A 24,942-nucleotide genomic window follows, 5' to 3' on the forward strand; every position below is an offset into this window, starting at 1 on the left:
TCAGCTCGGGCAGTATCTGATCATCCGCCCGTTATACGCAGTGCTTGATATTCAGCTCGGGCAGTATCTGATCATCCGCCCGTTATACGCAGTGCTTGATATTCACAATGTCAGGCACTGAGTATAATGGGCAGCCGATCCGATACCGCCCGTTTTACACCTCCGTCCGAGATGAATTTCTAGACCTTAAGGTGTTATATAAATGTGAGTCTTTCTTTTGTTCTCCTGCACCCTCATTCTCACTCTTGCCTCTGTAGCATCGATCGGGCTTCAATCCCACGGACTTTTACAATTTCTCCCCTCACCTCCCCAAGGTTTCGAGCTCTGCTGAGGTCCAATTCTACAGGTATCGGGTACCTCCCCCAAAGGCAGTTCTTCACATATGGGCCTAAGTGAGTTAGCAGGACATTCAACCATGAGAGGCATCACACTCCAGCCTGATCCTGTCCTTACTGATGTCCATACCTCAGGAAGGGTCATTGGTTAACAATCAGGAGTGGAACTCCTGCCTGATTTTAACCCCCGCCTACCCAGAGGCACTGAGGTCGGGATCAGTTAACAGAACAGACTAAGGATTGATTCTGAGATCTTCTGACCTGGAAGATTCAGCCTTTACCCAGTGAACTACTGGAGAAGCTGAGGTTGTTTTCTTTAGAGCAGAGTAGGTTAAGGGGAGATTTGATAGAGGTGTTCAAAATCATGAGGGGTTTTGATAGAGTAAATAAGGAGAAACTGTTTCCACTGGCAGGAGGGTCGGTAACCAGAGGACACAAATTTAAGATAATTGGCAAAACAACCAGGGGGAAATGAGAATTTTTTTGGGAATGTGCTGCCTGAAAGGGCGGTGGAAACAGATTCAATAGTAATTTTCAAAAGGAAATTGGATAAATACTTGAAGGGGAAACATTTTCAGGGCTACGGGGAAAGAGTGATGGAGTGGGACTAACTGGAGAGCTCATTCAAAGAGCCGGCACAGGCATGATGGGCCGAATATCCTCCTTCTGTGCTGTAAGATTCGATGATTCTATGACGAGTTCTTCCTCATTATTTACCCTTCTGTACCAGCAGTCTCTCTTGCACAACCAGGATGTCTTTGATCCATTCTCTCTCTATGGTCAAACCACCCTTGCACAATGACACTAACCATGGCCATCACTGCAAAGCCAGGCACTGCCCTTCAGGGAGAGGGTGGAGTGATAATCAGACAGCTGCTCGTCCCAGCTGATCATTGCTCATCCCCAGACTGCTCATCCCCAGACTGCTCATCCCCAGACTGCTCATCCCCAGACTGCTCATCCTCAGACTGCTCATCCCCAGACTGCTCATCCCCAGACTGCTCATCCCCAGACTGCTCATCCCCAGACGGCTCATCCCCAGACTGCTCATCCCCAGACTGCTCATCCCCAGACTGCTCATCCTCAGACTGCTCATCCTCAGACTGCTCATCCCCAGACTGCTCATCCCCAGACTGCTCATCCCCAGACTGCTCATCCCCAGACTGCTCATCCCCAGACTGCTCATCCCCAGACTGCTCATCCCCAGACTGCTCATCCCCAGACTGCTCATCCCCAGACTGCTCATCCTCAGACTGCTCATCCCCAGACTGCTCATCCCCAGACTGCTCATCCTCAGACTGCTCATCCTCAGACTGCTCATCCCCAGACTGCTCATCCCCAGACTGCTCATCCCCAGACTGCTCATCCCCAGACTGCTCATCCCCAGACTGCTCATCCCCAGACTGCTCATCCCCAGACTGCTCATCCTCAGACTGCTCATCCCCAGACTGCTCATCCTCAGGCTGCTCATCCCCAGACTGCTCATCCCCAGACTGCTCATCCCCAGACTGCTCATCCCCAGACTGCTCATCCTCAGACTGCTCATCCCCAGACTGCTCATCCCCAGACTGCTCATCCCCAGATTGCTCATCCCCAGACTGCTCATCCTCAGACTGCTCATCCCCAGACTGCTCATCCTCAGACTGCTCATCCTCAGACTGCTCATCATCAGACTGCTCTTCCCCAGACTGATCATCCCCAGACTGATCATTCCCAGACTGCTCATCCCCAGACTGCTCATCCCCAGACTGCTCATCCTCAGACTGCTCATCCCCAGACTGCTCATCCCCAGACTGCTCATCCCCAGACTGCTCATCCCCAGACTGATCATTCCCAGACTGCTCATCCTCAGACTGATCATCCCAGACTGCTCTTCCCCAGACTGCTCATCCCCAGACTGCTCATCCCCAGACTGCTCTTCCCCAGACTGCTCATCCCCAGACTGATCATTCCCAGACTGCTCATCCCCAGACTGCTCATCCCCAGACTGCTCTTCCCCAGACTGCTCATCCCCAGACTGATCATTCCCAGACTGCTCATCCCCAGACTGCTCATCCCCAGACTGCTCATCCCCAGACTGCTCTTCCCCAGACTGCTCATCCCCAGACTGATCATTCCCAGACTGCTCATCCCCAGACTGCTCATACCCAGACTGCTCATCCCCAGACTGCTCTTCCCCAGACTGCTCATCCCCAGACTGATCATTCCCAGACTGCTCATCCCCAGACTGCTCATCCCCAGACTGCTCATCCCCAGACTGCTCATCCCCAGACTGATCATCCTCAGACTGCTCATCCCCAGACTGCTCATCCTCAGACTGCTCATCCCCAGACTGCTCATCCCCAGACTGCTCATCCCCAGACTGCTCATCCCCAGACTGCTGGTCCCCAGACTGCTCATCCCCAGACTGCTCATCCCCAGACTGCTCTTCCCCAGACTGCTCATCCCCAGACTGCTCATCCCCAGACTGCTCATCCTCAGACTGATCATTCCCAGACTGCTCATCCCCAGACTGCTCATCCCAGACTGCTCATCCCCAGACTGCTCTTCCCCAGACTGCTCATCCCCAGACTGCTCATCCCCAGACTGCTCATCCTCAGACTGATCATTCCCAGACTGCTCATCCCCAGACTGCTCATCCCCAGACTGCTCATCCCCAGACTGCTCATCCCAGACTGCTCATCCTCAGACTGCTCATGCCCAGACTGCTCATCCTCAGACTGATCATTCCCAGACTGCTCATCCCCAGACTGCTCATCCCCAGACTGCTCATCCCCAGACTGCTCATCCCCAGACTGCTCATCCCCAGATTGCTCATCCCCAGACTGCTCATCCCAGACTGCTCATCCCCAGACTGCTCATCCCCAGACTGCTCATCCCCAGACTGCTCATCCCCAGACTGCTCATCCTCAGACTGCTCATCCCCAGACTGCTCATCCCCAGACTGCTCATCCCCAGACTGCTCATCCCCAGACTGATCATTCCCAGACTGCTCATCCTCAGACTGATCATCCCAGACTGCTCTTCCCCAGACTGCTCATCCCCAGACTGCTCATCCCCAGACTGCTCTTCCCCAGACTGCTCATCCCCAGACTGATCATTCCCAGACTGCTCATCCCCAGACTGCTCATCCCCAGACTGCTCTTCCCCAGACTGCTCATCCCCAGACTGATCATTCCCAGACTGCTCATCCCCAGACTGCTCATCCCCAGACTGCTCTTCCCCAGACTGCTCATCCCCAGACTGATCATTCCCAGACTGCTCATCCCCAGACTGCTCATCCCCAGACTGCTCATCCCCAGACTGCTCTTCCCCAGACTGCTCATCCCCAGACTGATCATTCCCAGACTGCTCATCCCCAGACTGCTCATCCCCAGACTGCTCATCCCCAGACTGCTCATCCCCAGACTGCTCATCCTCAGACTGCTCATCCTCAGACTGCTCATCCCCAGACTGCTCATCCTCAGACTGCTCATCCCCAGACTGCTCATCCCCAGACTGCTCATCCCCAGACTGCTCATCCCCAGACTGCTCATCCCCAGACTGCTCTTCCCCAGACTGCTCATCCCCAGACTGCTCATCCTCAGACTGATCATTCCCAGACTGCTCATCCCCAGACTGCTCATCCCAGACTGCTCATCCCCAGACTGCTCTTCCCCAGACTGCTCATCCCCAGACTGCTCATCCCCAGACTGCACATCCTCAGACTGATCATTCCCAGACTGCTCATCCCCAGACTGCTCATCCCCAGACTGCTCATCCCCAGACTGCTCATCCCAGACTGCTCATCCTCAGACTGCTCATCCTCAGACTGCTCATTCCCAGACTGCTCATCCCCAGACTGCTCATCCCCAGACTGCTCATCCCCAGACTGTTCATCCCCAGACTGCTCATCCTCAGACTGCTCATCCCCAGACTGCTCATCCTCAGACTGCTCATCCCCAGACTGCTCATCCTCAGACTGCTCATCCCCAGACTGCTCATCCTCAGACTGCTCATCCCCAGACTGCTCATCCTCAGACTGCTCATCCCCAGACTGCTCATCCTCAGACTGCTCATCCCCAGACTGCTCATCCCCAGACTGATCATCCCCCGACTGCTCATCCCCAGACTGCTCATCCTCAGACTGCTCATCCCCAGACTGCTCATCCCCACACTGCTCATCCCCAGACTGCTCATCCCCAGACTGATCATCCCAGACTGATCATCCCCAGACTGCTCATCCTCAGACTGATCATCCCAGACTGCTCATCCCCAGACTGCTCATCCCCAGACTGCTCATCCCCAGACTGCTCATCCCCAGACTGCTCATCCCCAGACTGATCATCCCAGACTGATCATCCCCAGACTGCTCATCCTCAGACTGATCATCCCAGACTGCTCATCCTCAGACTGCTCATCCCCAGACTGCTCATCCCCAGACTGCTCATCCTCAGACTGATCATCCCAGACTGATCATCCCCAGACTGCTCATCCTCAGACTGCTCATCCCAGACTGCTCATCCCCAGACTGCTCTTCCCCAGACTGCTCATCCCCAGACTGCTCATCCTCAGACTGATCATTCCCAGACTGCTCATCCCCAGACTGCTCATCCCCAGACTGCTCATCCCCAGACTGCTCATCCCAGACTGCTCATCCTCAGACTGCTCATCCCCAGACTGCTCATCCTCAGACTGATCATTCCCAGACTGCTCATCCCCAGACTGCTCATCCCCAGACTGCTCATCCCCAGACTGTTCATCCCCAGACTGCTCATCCCCAGACTGCTCATCCTCAGACTGCTCATCCCCAGACTGCTCATCCTCAGACGGCTCATCCCCAGACTGCTCATCCTCAGACTGCTCATCCCCAGACTGCTCATCCTCAGACTGCTCATCCCCAGACTGCTCATCCCCAGACTGATCATCCCCAGACTGCTCATCCCCAGACTGCTCATCCTCAGACTGCTCATCCCCAGACTGCTCATCCCCAGACTGATCATCCCAGACTGATCATCCCCAGACTGCTCATCCTCAGACTGATCATCCCAGACTGCTCATCCCCAGACTGCTCATCCCCAGACTGCTCATCCTCAGACTGCTCATCCCCAGACTGCTCATCCCCAGACTGCTCATCCTCAGACTGATCATCCCCAGACTGCTCATCCCCAGACTGATCATCCCAGACTGCTCATCCTCAGACTGATCATCCCCAGACTGCTCATCCTCAGACTGATCATCCCAGACTGCTCATCCTCAGACTGATCATCCCAGACTGCTCATCCCCAGACTGCTCATCCCCAGACTGCTCATCCCCAGACTGCTCATCCCCAGACTGCTCATCCCCAGACTGCTCATCCTCAGACTGCTCATCCCAGACTGCTCATCCCCAGACTGCTCATCCCCAGACTGCTCATCCCCAGACTGCTCATCCCCAGACTGCTCATCCTCAGACTGCTCATCCCCAGACTGCTCAGCCCCAGACTGCTCATCCCCAGACTGCTCATCCTCAGACTGCTCATCCTCAGACTGCTCATCCTCAGACTGCTCATCCTCAGACTGCTCTTCCCCAGACTGATCATCCCCAGACTGATCATTCCCAGACTGCTCATCCCAGACTGCTCATCCTCAGACTGCTCATCCCCAGGCTGCTCATCCCCAGACTGCTCATCCCCAGACTGCTCATCCCCAGACTGATCATTCCCAGACTGCTCATCCTCAGACTGATCATCCCCAGACTGATCATCCCAGACTGATCATCCCCAGACTGCTCATCCTCAGACTGATCATCCCAGACTGCTCATCCCCAGACTGCTCATCCCCAGACTGCTCATCCCCAGACTGATCATTCCCAGACTGCTCATCCCCAGACTGCTCATCCCCAGACTGCTCATCCCCAGACTGATCATCCCAGACTGATCATCCCCAGACTGCTCATCCTCAGACTGATCATCCCAGACTGCTCATCCTCAGACTGCTCATCCCCAGACTGCTCATCCCCAGACTGCTCATCCTCAGACTGATCATCCCAGACTGATCATCCCCAGACTGCTCATCCTCAGACTGCTCATCCCAGACTGCTCATCCCCAGACTGCTCTTCCCCAGACTGCTCATCCCCAGACTGATCATTCCCAGACTGCTCATCCCCAGACTGCTCATTCCCAGACTGCTCATCCCCAGACTGCTCATCCCAGACTGCTCATCCTCAGACTGCTCATCCCCAGACTGCTCATCCTCAGACTGATCATTCCCAGACTGCTCATCCCCAGACTGCTCATCCTCAGACTGCTCATCCCCAGACTGCTCATCCCCAGACTGATCATCCCCAGACTGCTCATCCCCAGACTGCTCATCCTCAGACTGCTCATCCCCAGACTGCTCATCCCCAGACTGCTCATCCCCAGACTGCTCATCCCCAGACTGCTCATCCTCAGACTGCTCATCCCCAGACTGCTCATCCCCAGACTGATCATCCCCAGACTGCTCATCCTCAGACTGATCATCCCAGACTGCTCATCCCCAGACTGCTCATCCCCAGACTGCTCATCCTCAGACTGCTCATCCCCAGACTGCTCATCCCCAGACTGCTCATCCTCAGACTGATCATCCCCAGACTGCTCATCCTCAGACTGATCATCCCAGACTGCTCATCCTCAGACTGATCATCCCAGACTGCTCATCCCCAGACTGCTCATCCCCAGACTGCTCATCCCCAGACTGCTCATCCCCAGACTGCTCATCCCCAGACTGCTCATCCTCAGACTGCTCATCCCCAGACTGCTCATCCTCAGACTGCTCATCCCCAGACTGCTCATCCCCAGACTGCTCATCCCCAGACTGCTCATCCCCAGACTGCTCATCCCCAGACTGCTCATCCTCAGACTGCTCATCCCCAGACTGCTCATCCCCAGACTGCTCATCCCCAGACTGCTCATCCTCAGACTGCTCATCCTCAGACTGCTCATCCTCAGACTGCTCATCCTCAGACTGCTCTTCCCCAGACTGATCATCCCCAGACTGATCATTCCCAGACTGCTCATCCCCAGACTGCTCATCCTCAGACTGCTCATCCCCAGGCTGCTCATCCCCAGACTGCTCATCCCCAGACTGATCATTCCCAGACTGCTCATCCTCAGACTGATCATCCCAGACTGCTCTTCCCCAGACTGCTCATCCCCAGACTGCTCATCCCCAGACTGCTCATCCCCAGACTGCTCTTCCCCAGACTGCTCATCCCCAGACTGATCATTCCCAGACTGCTCATCCCCAGACTGCTCATCCCCAGACTGCTCTTCCCCAGACTGCTCATCCCCAGACTGATCATCCTCAGACTGCTCATCCCCAGACTGCTCATCCTCAGACTGCTCATCCCCAGACTGCTCATCCCCAGACTGATCATCCCCAGACTGCTCATCCCCAGACTGCTCATCCTCAGACTGCTCATCCCCAGACTGCTCATCCCCAGACTGATCATCCCAGACTGATCATCCCCAGACTGCTCATCCTCAGACTGATCATCCCAGACTGATCATCCCCAGACTGCTCATCCCCAGACTGCTCATCCCCAGACTGCTCATCCTCAGACTGCTCATCCCCAGACTGCTCATCCCCAGACTGCTCATCCTCAGACTGATCATCCCCAGACTGCTCATCCTCAGACTGATCATCCCAGACTGCTCATCCTCAGACTGATCATCCCAGACTGCTCATCCCCAGACTGCTCATCCCCAGACTGCTCATCCCCAGACTGCTCATCCCCAGACTGCTCATCCCCAGACTGCTCATCCTCAGACTGCTCATCCCCAGACTGCTCATCCTCAGACTGCTCATCCCCAGACTGCTCATCCCCAGACTGCTCATCCCCAGACTGCTCATCCCCAGACTGCTCATCCCCAGACTGCTCATCCTCAGACTGCTCATCCCCAGACTGCTCATCCCCAGACTGCTCATCCCCAGACTGCTCATCCTCAGACTGCTCATCCTCAGACTGCTCATCCTCAGACTGCTCATCCTCAGACTGCTCTTCCCCAGACTGATCATCCCCAGACTGATCATTCCCAGACTGCTCATCCCCAGACTGCTCATCCTCAGACTGCTCATCCCCAGGCTGCTCATCCCCAGACTGCTCATCCCCAGACTGCTCATCCCCAGACTGATCATTCCCAGACTGCTCATCCTCAGACTGATCATCCCAGACTGCTCATCCCCAGACTGCTCATCCCCAGACTGCTCATCCCCAGACTGCTCTTCCCCAGACTGCTCATCCCCAGACTGCTCATCCCCAGACTGCTCATCCTCAGACTGCTCATCCCCAGACTGCTCATCCTCAGACTGCTCATCCCCAGACTGCTCATCCTCAGACTGCTCATCCCCAGACTGCTCATCCTCAGACTGCTCATCCCCAGACTGCTCATCCCCAGACTGATCATCCCCAGACTGCTCATCCCCAGACTGCTCATCCCCAGACTGCTCATCCCAGACTGCTCATCCTCAGACTGCTCATCCCCAGACTGCTCATCCTCAGACTGATCATTCCCAGACTGCTCATCCCCAGACTGCTCATCCCCAGACTGCTCATCCCCAGACTGTTCATCCCCAGACTGCTCATCCTCAGACTGCTCATCCCCAGACTGCTCATCCTCAGACTGCTCATCCCCAGACTGCTCATCCTCAGACTGCTCATCCCCAGACTGCTCATCCTCAGACTGCTCATCCCCAGACTGCTCATCCTCAGACTGCTCATCCCCAGACTGCTCATCCCCAGACTGATCATCCCCAGACTGCTCATCCCCAGACTGCTCATCCTCAGACTGCTCATCCCCAGACTGCTCATCCCCAGACTGCTCATCCCCAGACTGATCATCCCAGACTGATCATCCCCAGACTGCTCATCCTCAGACTGATCATCCCAGACTGCTCATCCCCAGACTGCTCATCCCCAGACTGCTCATCCTCAGACTGCTCATCCCCAGACTGCTCATCCCCAGACTGCTCATCCTCAGACTGATCATCCCCAGACTGCTCATCCTCAGACTGATCATCCCAGACTGCTCATCCTCAGACTGATCATCCCAGACTGCTCATCCCCAGACTGCTCATCCCCAGACTGCTCATCCCCAGACTGATCATTCCCAGACTGCTCATCCCCAGACTGATCATCCTCAGACTGCTCATCCCCAGACTGCTCATCCCCAGACTGCTCATCCCCAGACTGCTCATCCCCAGACTGCTCATCCCAGACTGCTCATCCCCAGACTGCTCATCCCAGACTGCTGTTCCCCAGACTGCTCATCCCCAGACTGATCATCCCCAGACTGCTCATCCTCAGACTGATCATCCCAGACTGCTCATCCCCAGACTGCTCATCCCCAGACTGCTCATCCCCAGACTGCTCATCCCCAGACTGCTCATCCCCAGACTGATCATCCCAGACTGCTCATCCCCAGACTGCTCATCCCAGACTGCTGTTCCCCAGACTGCTCATCCCCAGACTGCTCATCCCCAGACTGATCATCCTCAGACTGCTCATCCCCAGACTGCTCATCCTCAGACTGCTCATCCCCAGACTGCTCATCCCCAGACTGCTCATCCCCAGACTGCTCATCCCCAGACTGCTCATCCCCAGACTGCTCTTCCCCAGACTGATCATCCCCAGACTGCTCATCCCCAGACTGCTCATCCCCAGACTGCTCATCCCCAGACTGATCATCCCCAGACTGCTCATCCTCAGACTGATCATCCCAGACTGCTCATCCCCAGACTGCTCATCCCCAGACTGCTCATCCCCAGACTGCTCATCCCCAGACTGCTCATCCCCAGACTGCTCATCCCCAGACTGCTCATCCCCAGACTGTTCCAGAGCTGTGGGGCTGCCTTCTGGGATCTCCTGCTGTTCCAGCCGGATGTTGGGGTTCGGGGCACTGTCGAGTACAACAGATGTGATGATGTGAAGTGTCGCTCTGTACCTGATGCAATCGTTATTTCTCTGCTCTTTTAAGAAGGTTAACATAACAATGAAGGGAGGGTGCAATTCCGCAGTTTAACTGGGAATGTTCCCAGTTTTTAAGGAAGTGTCTCTGTTTGTTTTGGTCTCGGGAGCGGAGTGATTTTTCCATATGGAATGTGCGCCCTGCTGTGTCAGTAAATTTGTGGTAACAGTTCCATGAAAGAGGTAATGAACTCATGGAGACAAATCCAACCTCAGATAAAGCTGAACTCCTAACCCATGCTGTACCTGCCCTGGGAGTGTTTGATGGGACAGTGTAGAATCATGTAATCATAGAATGGTTACAGCACAGAAGGAGGCCATTCGGCCTGTCGAGCCCGTGCCGGCTCTCTGCAAGAGCACTTCAGCTAGTCCCACTCCCCCGCCCTTTCCCCGTAGCCTTGCAAATTTTTTTCCTTCAGGTACTTATCCAATTCCCTTTTGAAAGCCATGAATGAATCGGCCTCCACCACCCTCTCAGGCAGTGCATTCCAGAGCCTAACCACACTCTACGTAAAAAAGTTTTTCCTGATGTTGGCTTTGGTTCTTTCGCTAATGTAGAGGGAGCCCTAGGAGTGTTTGATGGGACAGTGTAGAGGGAGCTTCACTCTGTATCTAACCCGTGCTGTACCTGCCCTGGGAGTGTTTGATGGGACAGTGTAGAGGGAGCTTTACCCTGTATCTAACCCGTGCTGTACATGCCCTGGGAGTGTTTGATGGGACAGTGTAGAGGGAGCTTTACTCTGTATCTAACCTGTGCTGTACATGCCCTGGGAGTGATTGATGGGACAGTGTAGAGGGAGCTTTATTCTGTATCTAACCCGTGCTGTACCTGCCCTGGGAGTGTTTGATGGGACAGTGTAGAGGGAGCTTTACTCTGTATCTAACCCGTGCTGTACCTGCCCTGGGAGTGTTTGATGGGACAGTGTAGATGGAGCTTTACTCTGTATCTAACCCGTGCTGTACCTGCCCTGGGAGTGTTTGATGGGACAGTGTAGAGGGAGCTTTACTCTGTATCTAACCCGTGCTGTACCTGCCCTGGGAGTGTTTGATGGGACGGTGTAGACGGAGCTTTACTCTGTATCTAACCCGTGCTGTACCTGCCCTGGGAGTGTTTGATGGGACGGTGTAGAGGAAGCTTTACTCTGTATCTAACCCGTGCTGTACCTGCCCTGGGAGTGTTTGATGGGACAGTGTAGAGGGAGCTTTACTCTGTATCTAACCCGTGCTGTACCTGCCCTGGGAGTGTTTGATGGGACAGTGCAGAGGGAGCTTTACTCTGTATCTAACCCATGCTGTACCTGCCCTGGGAGTGTTTGATGGGACGGTGTAGAGGGAGTTTTACTCTGTTTCTAACCCCTGCTGTACCTGCCCTGGGAGTGTTGGATGGGACAGTGTAGAGGGAGCTTTACTCTGTATCTAACCCCTGCTGTACCTGCCCTGGGAGTGTTTGATGGGACAGTGTAGAGGGAGCTTTACTCTGTATCTAACCCCTGCTGTACCTGCCCTGGGAGTGTTTGATGGGACAGTGTAGAGGGAGCTTTACTCTGTATCTAACCCATGCTGTACCTGCCCTGGGAGTGTTTGATGGGACAGTGTAGAGGGAGCTTTACTCTGTATCTAACCCGTGCTGTACCTGCCCTGGGAGTGTTTGATGGGACAGTGTAGAGGGAGCTTTACTCTGTATCTAACCCGTGCTGTACCTGCCCTGGGAGTGTTTGATGGGACAGTGTAGAGGGAGCTTTACTCTGTATCTAACCCCGTGCTGTACCTGCTCTGGGAGTGTTTGATGGGACAGTGCAGAGGGAGCTTTACTCTGTATCTAACCCGTGCTGTACCTGCCCTGGGAGTGTTTGATGGGACAGTGCAGAGGGAGCTTTACTCTGTATCTAACCCATGCTGTACCTGCCCTGGGAGTGTTTGATGGGGCAGTGTAGAGGGAGCTTTACTCTGTATCTAACCCGTGCTGTACCTGCCCTGGGGGTGTTTGATGGGACAGTGTAGAGGGAGCTTCACTCTGTATCTAACCCGTGCTGTACCTGCCCTGGGAGTGTTTGATGGGACAGTGTAGAGGGAGCTTTACTCTGTATCTAACCCCGTGCTGTACCTGCCTTGGGAGTGTTTGATGGGACAGTGTAGAGGGAGCTTTACTCTGTATCTAACCCGTGCTGTACCTGCCCTGGGAGTGTTTGATGGGACAGTGTAGCGGGAGCTTCACTCTGTATCTAACCCGTGCTGTACCTGCCCTGGGAGTGTTTGATGGGACAGTGTAGAGGGAGCTTCACTCTGTATCTAACCCGTGCTGTACCTGCCCTGGGAGTGTTTGATGGGACAGTGTAGAGGCAGCTTCCCTCTGTATCTAACCCGTGCTGTACCTGCCCTGGGAGTGTTTGATGGGACAGTGTAGAGGGAGCTTTCCTCTGTATCTAACCCGTGCTGTACCTGCCCTGGGAGTGTTTGATGTGACAGGGTAGAGGGAGCTTTACTCTGTTTCTAACCCGTGCTGTACCTGCCCCGGGAGGGTATGATGGGACAGTGTAGAGGGAGCTTTACTCTGTATCTAACCCGTGCTGTACCTGCCCTGGGAGTGTTTGATGGGACAGTGTCAAGGGAGCTTTACTCTGTATCTAACCCGTGCTGTACCTGCCTGGGAGTGTTTGATGGGACAGTGTAGAGGGAGCTTTACTCTGTATCTAACCCGTGCTGTACCTGCCCTGGGAGTGTTTGATGGGACAGTGTAGATGGAGCTTTACTCTGTATCTAACCCGTGCTGTACCTGCCCTGGGAGTGTTTGATGGGACAGTGTAGAGGGAGCTTTACTCTGTATCTAACCCGTGCTGTACCTGCCCTGGGAGTGTTTGATGGGACGGTGTAGACGGAGCTTTACTCTGTATCTAACCCGTGCTGTACCTGCCCTGGGGTGTTTGATGGGACAGTGCAGAGAGAGATTTACTCTGTATCTAACCCATGCTGTACCTGCCCTGGGAGTGTTTGATGGGACGGTGTAGAGGGAGTTTTACTCTGTTTCTAACCCCTGCTGTACCTGCCCTGGGAGTGTTGGATGGGACAGTGTAGAGGGAGCTTTACTCTGTATCTAACCCCTGCTGTACCTGCCCTGGGAGTGTTTGATGGGACAGTGTAGAGGGAGCTTTACTCTGTATCTAACCCGTGCTGTACCTGCCCTGGGAGTGTTTGATGGGACAGTGTAGAGGGAGCTTTACTCTGTATCTAACCCGTGCTGTACCTGTCCTGGGGGTGTTTGATGGGACAGTGTAGAGGGAGCTTTACTCTGTATCTAACCCGTGCTGTACCTGTCCTGGGAGTGTTTGATGGGACATTGTAGAGGGAGCTTTACTCTGTATCTAACCCGTGCTGTACCTGCCCTGGGAGTGTTTGATGGGACAGTGTAGAGGGAGCTTTACTCTGTATCTAACCCGTGCTGTACCTGCCCTGGGAGTGTTTGATGGGACAGTGTAGAGGGAGCTTTACTCTGTATCTAACCCGTGCTGTACCTGCCCTGGGAGTGTTTGATGGGGACAGTGTAGAGGGAGCTTTACTCTGTATCTAACCCGTGCTGTACCTGCCCTGGCAGTGTTTGACGGGACAGTGTAGAGGGAGCTTTACTCTGTATCTAACCCGTGCTGTACCTGCCCTGGGAGTGTTTGACGGGACAGTGTAGAGGGAGCTTTACTCTGTGTCTAACCCGTGCTGTACCTGCCCTGGGAGTGTTTGACGGGACAGTGTAGAGGGAGTTTTACTCTGTATCTAACCCGTGCTGTGCCTGCCCTGGGAGTGTTTGATGGGACAGTGTAGAGGGAGCTTTACTCTGTATCTAACCCGTGCTGCACCTGCCCTGGGAGTGTTTGATGGGACAGTGTAGAGGGAGCTTTACTCTGTATCTAACCAGTGCTGTACCTGCCCTGGGAGTGTTTGATGGGACAGTGTAGAGGGAGCTTTACTCTGTATCTAACACGTGCTGTACCTGCCCTGGGATTGTTTGATGGGACAGTGTAGAGGGAGCTTTACTCTGTATCTAACCCGTGCTGTACCTGCCCTGGGAGTGTTTGATGGGACAGTGTAGAGGGAGCTTTACTCTGTATCTAACCCGTGCTGTACCTGCCCTGGGAGTGTTTGATGGGACAGTGTAGAGGGAGCTTTACTCTGTATCTAACCCGTGCTGTACCTGCCCTGGGAGTGTTTGATGGGACAGTGTAGAGGGAGCTTTACTCTGTATCTAACCCGTGCTGTACCTGTCCTGGGGGTGTTTGATGGGACAGTGTAGAGGGAGCTTTACTCTGTATCTAACCCGTGCTGTACCTGTCCTGGGAGTGTTTGATGGGACAGTGTAGAGGGAGCTTTACTCTGTATCTAACCCGTGCTGTACCTGCCCTGGGAGTGTTTGATGGGACAGTGTCGAGGGAGCTTTACTCTGTATCTAACCCGTGCTGTACCTGCCCTGGGAGTGTTTGATGGGACAGTGTAGATGGAGCTTTACTCTGTATCTAACCCGTGCTGTACCTGCCCTGGGAGTGTTTGATGGGACAGTGTAGAGGGAGCTTTACTCTGTATCTAACCCGTGCTGTACCTGCCCTGGGAGTGTTTGATGGGACGGTGTAGACGGAGCTTTACTCTGTATCTAACCCGTGCTGTACCTGCCCTGGGGTGTTTGATGGGACAGTGCAGAGAGAGATTTACTCTGTATCTAACCCATGCTGTACCTGCCCTGGGAGTGTTTGATGGGACGGTGTAGAGGGAGTTTTACTCTGTTTCTAACCCCTGCTGTACCTGCCCTGGGAGTGTTGGATGGGACAGTGTAGAGGGAGCTTTACTCTGTATCTAACCCCTGCTGTACCTGCCCTGGGAGTGTTTGATGGGACAGTGTAGAGGGAGCTTTACTCTGTATCTAACCCGTGCTGTACCTGCCCTGGGAGTGTTTGATGGGACAGTGTAGAGGGAGCTTTACTCTGTATCTAACCCGTGCTGTACCTGTCCTGGGGGTGTTTGATGGGACAGTGTAGAGGGAGCTTTACTCTGTATCTAACCCGTGCTGTACCTGTCCTGGGAGTGTTTGATGGGACATTGTAGAGGGAGCTTTACTCTGTATCTAACCCGTGCTGTACCTGCCCTGGGAGTGTTTGATGGGACAGTGTAGAGGGAGCTTTACTCTGTATCTAACCCGTGCTGTACCTGCCCTGGGAGTGTTTGATGGGACAGTGTAGAGGGAGCTTTACTCTGTATCTAACCCGTGCTGTACCTGCCCTGGGAGTGTTTGATGGGGACAGTGTAGAGGGAGCTTTACTCTGTATCTAACCCGTGCTGTACCTGCCCTGGCAGTGTTTGACGGGACAGTGTAGAGGGAGCTTTACTCTGTATCTAACCCGTGCTGTACCTGCCCTGGGAGTGTTTGACGGGACAGTGTAGAGGGAGCTTTACTCTGTGTCTAACCCGTGCTGTACCTGCCCTGGGAGTGTTTGACGGGACAGTGTAGAGGGAGTTTTACTCTGTATCTAACCCGTGCTGTGCCTGCCCTGGGAGTGTTTGATGGGACAGTGTAGAGGGAGCTTTACTCTGTATCTAACCCGTGCTGCACCTGCCCTGGGAGTGTTTGATGGGACAGTGTAGAGGGAGCTTTACTCTGTATCTAACCAGTGCTGTACCTGCCCTGGGAGTGTTTGATGGGACAGTGTAGAGGGAGCTTTACTCTGTATCTAACACGTGCTGTACCTGCCCTGGGATTGTTTGATGGGACAGTGTAGAGGGAGCTTTACTCTGTATCTAACCCGTGCTGTACCTGCCCTGGGAGTGTTTGATGGGACAGTGTAGAGGGAGCTTTACTCTGTATCTAACCCGTGCTGTACCTGCCCTGGGAGTGTTTGATGGGACAGTGTAGAGGGAGCTTTACTCTGTATCTAACCCGTGCTGTACCTGCCCTGGGAGTGTTTGATGGGACAGTGTAGAGGGAGCTTTACTCTGTATCTAACCCGTGCTGTACCTGTCCTGGGGGTGTTTGATGGGACAGTGTAGAGGGAGCTTTACTCTGTATCTAACCCGTGCTGTACCTGTCCTGGGAGTGTTTGATGGGACAGTGTAGAGGGAGCTTTACTCTGTATCTAACCCGTGCTGTACCTGCCCTGGGAGTGTTTGATGGGACAGTGTCGAGGGAGCTTTACTCTGTATCTAACCCGTGCTGTACCTGCCCTGGGAGTGTTTGATGGGGACAGTGTAGAGGGAGCTTTACTCTGTATCTAACCCGTGCTGTACCTGCCCTGGGAGTGTTTGACGGGACAGTGTAGAGGGAGCTTTACTCTGTATCTAACCCGTGCTGTACCTGCCCTGGGAGTGTTTAATTTAGAAAGCCAAATGATGGGCCACAGCACTGAGAGTGAAAGTGAATGTGGTAAATCAATTGTGGTGGGTCACCAAGATTGAGGTTTAAAAGCCAGATATTGTAGGAGGAGGAATGAGGGAGGTGAGGAGTTTCAGTGCTGAGGTCCTGAGTTGGAGCACGACATAGGTCTTCATTTCAATCAGGCAAGGAAGCGAGGAGGAAGAAGTGTGTGTTGGACGAGGTATTTGGAACTTCGGAGGAACAAGAGAGCAGAGTTGGCAAGGAATCGCCTAAAGTAATATTGATGATATAGACGAGAACTCTTGACACAGAAAGAGATTGGAGACAGGCTGCTGCGCGAAACAAAAACAGAAAATACTTGAACCACTCAGCAGGTCAAAGACAACATCTGTGGAGAGAAGTACAGTTAACATTTCAGACACTGCCCTTCTGCAGTTATTTCCTGTATCTTGTCTGGGGTGCGAGAGACCACGGTCTAGAAATTTGGGTGCTAAACGGCCTCCTGAGCCTCCAATATGACGGGCAGGAAGCACAAGCTCATTATGAGCCAGGAATGCACCACCCAGCATATTGGTAAAGGCCAAAAAATTGGCGTGCAGGATCCCAATGCCTGTGCGAGGCCCCCACTGCAAGATTGGTTTGCTGTGAGGTAGTCAGCGCATTTGGGAAAACCAGGTGTACATGCGGCCTAACAGGAGGTCCTTAAAGGGACAGCTACAGGCTGCAACCAACAAGGCAATTGTTTAAATATACTCACCTAATATGGAGTCAGAATGAGCAGGAGTCCCGACCCCACATTTAACTCCCCTCCCGATCGCCGCCACTCCCACCCCCTGATCGCTGCTGCTCCCATCTGCCCCGGCTCCTTCCCGACCTGGTCGCCCCCTTTTCCAGTCGCCCCCTTTTTCCAGTAACCCCCCTTTCCCGGTCGCCCCCTATTCCTCACTTACCGGAGAGCTGATGAGACATCTGCAGCATCCCCCCGATCTCCGCTGCCTGTTGTTCTCTGCAGCTCGCCGGCTCCATGAAAACATGGCCCGAAGCCCAATATCGGGGGCCATTCAAGCACAGGAAATGTTCCAGAAATGGGTACACCCGAATCTTTAGTTATTCTGATGCACCGGTCAATGTGGTCTGGGTAATGCAGTTCCAGGCATGGAGTTTTTAACAGTCATTTTCAACAAAAGAAAGACTTGCATTTCTATAGCGCCTTTCACGACCTCAGGACGTCCCAAAGCACTTTACAGCCAATTAAGTACTTTTTGAAGTGGAGTAACTGTTGTAATGTAGGAAATGCGGCAGCTAATTTGTACACATCAAGATCCCACAAACAGCAATGCGATAATGACCAGATAATCTGTTTTAGTGATGTTGGTTGAGGGATATAAAATACCTAAGGTGGAGTTTCCTAAATTATATTTTAAATGAGATTGCGAGGAGCCAGTGGGTTAAAGTCTTGGTTATGGTCTTGGAATTTCTATGTGTTTACATGTGGTTTCAATTTACAGAGGCTGCACATTCCCGGAATGCCTGGGCTCCATATTCAGGGATAAGGGGCCAGGTTGGTAACCCAGCTGATCATCAGTTCATCAGCAGCCTCAGCTCTCCCTGAAGTCCACCATTAATAACAGGCCCCGGGATGAGTTATTGCGTAAAAAGAGATGGACTGTGCTATTCTTAAAGGAATGGTCCACACATTTCTGGGCTTGTTTACGGATGTAGCATTTCACAACATGTCAGAAACCAGATTGTTTTGAGTGTCACTGTTACACTGCATTTGTAGGGACCTGGCAACTGTAGGAGGAAGGATAGATAGTGGCTGTGAGAGTGCCACAGTGTGATGGTCCTCAGGACAAATTAGTATCGTCACCAGGCCAGGCAGGTTATCGCAGGCCAGGCGGGTTATCGCAGGCCAGGCGGGTTATCGCAGGCCAGACGGGTTATCGCAGGCCAGGCGGGTTATCGCAGGCCAGGTGGGTTATCGCAGGCCAGACGGGTTATCGCAGGCCAGGCGGGTTATCGCAGGCCAGGCGGGTTATCGCAGGCCAGACGGGTTATCGCAGGCCAGACGGGTTATCGCAGACCAGAAGGGTTATCGCAGGCCAGACGGGTTATCGCAGGCCAGGCGGGTTATCGCAGGCCAGACCGGTTATCGCAGACCAGAAGGGTTATCGCAGGCCAGGCGGGTTATCGCAGGCCAGAAGGGTTATCGCAGGCCAGACGGGTTATCGCAGGCCAGGCGGGTTATCGCAGGCCAGACCGGTTATCGCAGGCCAGACGGGTTATCGCAGGCCAGACGGGTTATCGCAAGCCAGGCGGGTTATCGCAGGCCAGGCGGGTTATCGCAGGCCAGGCGGGTTATCGCAGGCCAGACCGGTTATCGCAGACCAGAAGGGTTATCGCAGGCCAGGCGGGTTATCGCAGGCCAGGCGGGTTATCGCAGGCCAGACGGGTTATCGCAGGCCAGACGGGTTATCGTAGACCAGGCGGGTTATCGCAGGCCAGGCGGGTTATCGCAGGCCAGACCGGTTATCGCTGGCCAGGCGGGTTATCGCAGGCCAGGCGGGTTATCGCAGACCAGACGGGTTATCGCAGGCCAGACCGGTTATCGCAGACCAGACGGGTTATCGCAGGCCAGGCGGGTTATCGCAGGCCAGACGGGTTATCGCAGGCCAGACGGGTTATCGCAGGCCAGACGGGTTATCGCAGCCCAGACGGGTTATCGCAGGCCAGACGGGTTATCGCAGGCCAGACGGGTTATCGCAGGCCAGACGGGTTATCGCAGGCCAGGCGGGTTATCGCAGGCCAGACCGGTTATCGCAGGCCAGACGGGTTATCGCAGGCCAGACGGGTTATCGCAAGCCAGGCGGGTTATCGCAGGCCAGGCGGGTTATCGCAGGCCAGGCGGGTTATCGCAGGCCAGACCGGTTATCGCAGACCAGAAGGGTTATCGCAGGCCAGGCGGGTTATCGCAGGCCAGAAGGGTTATCGCAGGCCAGACGGGTTATCGCAGGCCAGACGGGTTATCGTAGACCAGGCGGGTTATCGCAGGCCAGGCGGGTTATCGCAGGCCAGACCGGTTATCGCTGGCCAGGCGGGTTATCGCAGGCCAGGCGGGTTATCGCAGACCAGACGGGTTATCGCAGGCCAGACCGGTTATCGCAGACCAGACGGGTTATCGCAGGCCAGGCGGGTTATCGCAGGCCAGACGGGTTATCGCAGGCCAGACGGGTTATCGCAGGCCAGACGGGTTATCGCAGCCCAGACGGGTTATCGCAGGCCAGACGGGTTATCGCAGGCCAGACGGGTTATCGCAGGCCAGACGGGTTATCGCAGGCCAGACGGGTTATCGCAGGCCAGGCGGGTTATCGCAGGCCAGGCGGGTTATCGCAGGCCAGGCGGGTTATCGCAGGCCAGACGGGTTATCGCAGGCCAGACGGGTTATCGTAGACCAGGCGGGTTATCGCAGGCCAGACGGGTTATCGTAGACCAGGCGGGTTATCGCAGGCCAGACGGGTTATCGCAGGCCAGGCGGGTTATCGCAGGCCAGACGGGTTATCGTAGACCAGGCGGGTTATCGCAGGCCAGACGGGTTATCGCAGGCCAGACGGGTTATCGCAGGCCAGACGGGTTATCGCAGGCCAGACGGGTTATCGCAGGCCAGACGGGTTATCGCAGACCAGAAGGGTTATCGCAGGCCAGACGGGTTATCGCAGGCCAGACGGGTTATCGTAGACCAGGCGGGTTATCGCAGGCCAGGCGGGTTATCGCAGGCCAGACCGGTTATCGCTGGCCAGGCGGGTTATCGCAGGCCAGGCGGGTTATCGCAGGCCAGGCGGGTTATCGCAGACCAGACGGGTTATCGCAGGCCAGACCGGTTATCGCAGACCAGACGGGTTATCGCAGGCCAGGCGGGTTATCGCAGGCCAGGCGGGTTATCGCAGGCCAGACGGGTTATCGCAGGCCAGGCGGGTTATCACTTTGTTTGCAATTTGTATGACCTGTGGAATATGGCTTGCATCCCATGAGGAAGTGCTTGTTAACTGAAGATTGCTGATGGAATATACCCTCTTCTCTCAGAGAGCTGTGCCTGGGATGAGTTTCTGTGCGATGATGGCCGCTGTCTTTTTGCCAGTTTTACCTGCAACAACTTTTATGATTGTTTGGACAAGACCGATGAGGTGAACTGCGCTCATCACCATCATGGTAAATATCTCTCCCCTCACTCACTGCAGGGAGCGGGGAAACACCCAGTCTGGTATAATGTGTCACAGGGGAGAGTGTAGATATCCAAACATTGCTGTCAGGCACACATCGATCACCAGATCCACTTTAAAATACTTTGAACATCCTGCAGGAAAATGTCAAGTCTGTTTCCAGCATGATTGGTACAGGATTAGGCACAGTGTGTATCATCATGGAACATACAACTGGGTGCTTATTCAGCAGGGTAAGGGTCACTCGCTGTAACTGTACAGAGTCACTGTTTATTCAGGGTAAGGGTCACTCACTGTGTAACTGTACAGAGTCGCTGTTTATTCAGGGTAAGGGTCACTCACTGTGTAACTGTACAGAGTCACTGTTTATTCAGGGTAAGGGTCACTCACTGTGTAACTGTACAGAGTCACTGTTTATTCAGGGTAAGGGTCACTCACTGTGTAACTACAGAAACTAGCAAAAAATATAAAAACAGATAGCAAGAGTTTCTACAGTTATATAAAAAGAAAAAGGGTGGCTAAAGTGAATGTTGGTCCCTTAGAAGACGAGACCGGGAAATTAGTGGTGGGGAACATGGAGATGGCAAAAACACTGAACAAATATTTTGTATCAGTCTTTACAGTAGAGGACACTAAAAATATCCCAACACTGGACAAACAGGAGGCTATGGGGGGGGGAGGAGCTAAACACGATTAAAATCACTAAGGAAGTGGTACTCGGTAAGATAATGGGACTAAAGGCGGATAAATCCCCTGGACCTGATGCTTACATCCTAGGGCCTTGAGAGAAGTAGCGGTAGGGATTGCGGATGCATTGGTGGTAATTTTCCAAAACTCCCTGGATTCAGGAAAGATCCCAGCAGATTGGAAAACTGCTAATGTAATGCCCTTATTTAAAAAGGGAGGTAGACAAAAGGCTGGAAACTATAGACCAGTTAGCCTAACATCTGTGGTTGGTAAAATGTTGGAGTCCATTATTAAGGAAGCAGTAACAGGACATTTGGATAAGCATAATTTAATCGGACAGAGTCAGCATGGTTTTATGAAGGGGAAGTCATGTTTGACAAATTTGCTCGAATTCTTTGAGGATGTAACAAACAGGGTGGATAAAGGGGAACCAGTGGATGTGGTGTATTTGGACTTCCAAAAGGCATTTGACAAGGTGCCACACAAAAGATTATTGCACAAGATAAAAAATCACGGGATTGGGGGTAATATACTGGCATGGGTGGAAGATTGGCTATCTAACAGAAAACAGAGAGTTGGGATAAATGGTTCATTCTCGGGTTGGCAATCAGTAACTAGTGGTGTTCCGCAGGGGTCAGTGCTGGGACCCCAACTCTTTACAATCTATATTAACGATTTGGAGGAAGGGACCAAGTGCAACATATCCAAGTTTGCCGACGATACAAAGATGGGAGGGAAAGCAGTGAGGAGGAGGACATAAAAAACCTGCAAAAGGACATAGACAGGCTAAGTGAGTGGGCAGAAATTTGGCAGATGAAATATAATGTTGGAAAGTGTGAGGTTATGCACTTTGGCAGAAAAAATCAAAGAGCAAGTTATTATCTAAATGGAGAGAAACTGCAAAGTGCTGCAGTACAAAGGGATCTGGGGGTCCTGGTGCATGAAACACAGAAGGTTAGTATGTAGGTACTGCAGGTGATCAGGAAGGCCAATGGAATCTTGGTTTTTATTGCAAGGGGGTTGGAGTATAAAAGCAGGGAAGTCTTGCTTCAGTTATACAGGGTACTGGTGAGGCCACACCTGGAATACTGCATACAGTTTTGGTTTCCATATTTAAGAAAGGACATACTTGCTCTCGAGGCAGTTCAGAGAAGGTTCACTCGGTTGATTCCGGAGATGAGGGGGTTGACTTATGAGGAAAGGTTGAGTAGGTTGGGCCTCTACTCATGGGAATTCAGAAGAATGAGAGGTGATCTTATCGAAACATATAAGATTGTGAGGGGTCTTGATCGGGTGGATGCGGTGAGGATGTTTCCACTGATGGGCGAGACTAGAACTAGGGGGCATAATCTTAGAATAAGGGGCTGCCCTTTCAAAACTGAGATGAGGAGAAACTTCTTCACTCAGAGGGTAGTAAATCTATGGAATTTGCTACCTCAGAGCTGTGGTAGCTGCAACATTAAATAAATTTAAAACGGAGATAGACAGTTTCCTAGTTGATAAGGGAATTAGGGGTTACGGGGAGCAGGCAGGGAAGTGGATGTGAGTCTAGGTTCAGATCAGCCATGATCCTACTGAATGGCGGAGCAGGCCTGAGGGGCCGTATGGCCTACTCCTGCTCCTACTTCTTATGTTCTTATGTTCTTATGGTTTTCCATCCAGAATGGATCCTCGATCCCAGCGGAAGGCTCCATTTCAGGAGTGCCATCACATACCAGCTCTTCCTGATGGACTGGCACAAAAAGGTACCTTTGCCACTTTGGTGCCCCCGGTGTGGAGCTGCACCCACTGGTAAACTTCCCCCCACCAGCCACCTGCTGTTCCTTTTGAGTGGACAATCATGGGCTGGTGATGCGCGACCTCCCGATACGTGCTCATGGTGGGTACAGCTCCACACTGGGAGTGCTGCAATGGAACGTTTCCCTTGAAATTGTCAGTCTCATTCACAGACCACAAGGACATCTTGTGTGGGAAATGGGAATGTCAGACTGGTCCAGAAGGGGATACTCCTGATCGTAAGGCTGAAGGTTAGCGCAGAGTAAGTGAAAAATCAACTACCTGCTCAAAACAGAACAAAGATTGAAGGACTGTGATGGTTTAAAGACTCACCGCCATCATTGATTTTGTTGATTGATTTTTTTCCAAATGGAGTTTTTCTTTATCTAAATCCCTGGTGACAGATTCCAGGGGTGCTGTGAATCGACAACTTATTCCCGTTGTTCCCGTTGCTTTGTTTAGATTGCGGTGGACTTCTGACCGCTCTGGAAGGATCTCTGGCCACTCCCAAACACTCCGAGCAGTATCCACACAGGCAGGTAGGTAAACTGGGCACAGCATTAATAAAATCCCATCCCCTTTACTGATCCTTCACCTCTGCCAGTCCCAGCCTGACTACTATCCACCAGCCCCAGACTGACCTTTGTAGCACCTCACAATTCCAGACCGAGGCCCAGCGGTCGACATCTTTCTCCAGTTTTATCCACTCCTCTCCTGGGGTTGGTCCAATGGGCACCAGTCCCGATGGCACCTCACCTAAAGTAACCATTCTTCATCTGTAAGAGAGAAAGATTTGCACCCATCAGTGTGGTCTAGGCAATGCAGTTCCAGAAATGGAGATTTTAACAGTCATTTTGAAAGAAAGAAAGACTTGACTTTATATAGCGCCTTTCATGGCCTCAGGATGTCCCAAAGTGCTTTACAGCCAATTAAATACATTTTTGAAATGTAGTTACAATTGTACTGTGGGAATCGCAGCAGCCAATTTGCGCGCAGGAAGATCCCACACACAGCAATGATATAATGACCAGAAAATCTGCTTCAGCAATATTGGTTAGGGCACCTGGGAGCACTCCCCTGCTCTTCTTCGAATAATGTTACGAGATCTTTTATGTCCACCTGAAAAGCAGAAGGGGCCTTGGTTAACATCTTAACCAAAAAACGGCACCTTGACAGTGCAGCACTCCCTCAGTACTGCACTGGGAGTGTCCGCCTGGCTTCTGTGCTCAAGTCTCTGGAATGGGACCTGAATCCATGACCTTCTGACTCAGAGGCGAGAGTGCTGCCCCCTGAGCCATGGCTGACACCTATTAACTTATATGGCAAGCGTTGGAAAGCTATTTGACGACTATAATGCCTGAGATTAACCAGCAGAGCACAGATTGGGGACTGAATCTGGGCTCTTGTGGTCCGTGTAGCTGAGAGACAAATTGTCCTCGACAACTGAGCATCAAAGGAGCAAGCAGGAGGTGTGAGACACAAACAAACTCTGTACAGCAGAACGAGACGATTTGTAACATGGGCTGTACCACTGTAAGAAACTCCAGATGCTCATGTGCATTTGATTAATGCACATTGTTCAGTCTGGTGTGTGTGTGGTCAGGGTAGCGGCT

At 53.1% G+C, this 24,942-nt stretch overlaps 1 protein-coding gene across 1 annotated transcript in view; it reads left to right on the plus strand.

The window, feature by feature from the left end:
- Positions 1–24,942, plus strand: part of c1qtnf5 (C1q and TNF related 5) — a 71,957-nt gene that overhangs the window by 24,083 nt on the left and 22,932 nt on the right. The window contains exons 7-8 of the mRNA XM_085967659.1: positions 20,730–20,855; positions 23,792–23,868. Of these exons, the coding sequence (XP_085823785.1) occupies positions 20,730–20,855; positions 23,792–23,868 (203 nt within the window). The remainder of the gene's footprint in view (positions 1–20,729; positions 20,856–23,791; positions 23,869–24,942) is intronic.

Source organism: Somniosus microcephalus, chromosome 26 (genome assembly GCF_052327205.1).
Source record: "Somniosus microcephalus isolate GS21.2 chromosome 26, FLI_Smic_1.0, whole genome shotgun sequence".
NCBI classification, from domain to species: Eukaryota; Metazoa; Chordata; class Chondrichthyes; order Squaliformes; family Somniosidae; genus Somniosus; species Somniosus microcephalus.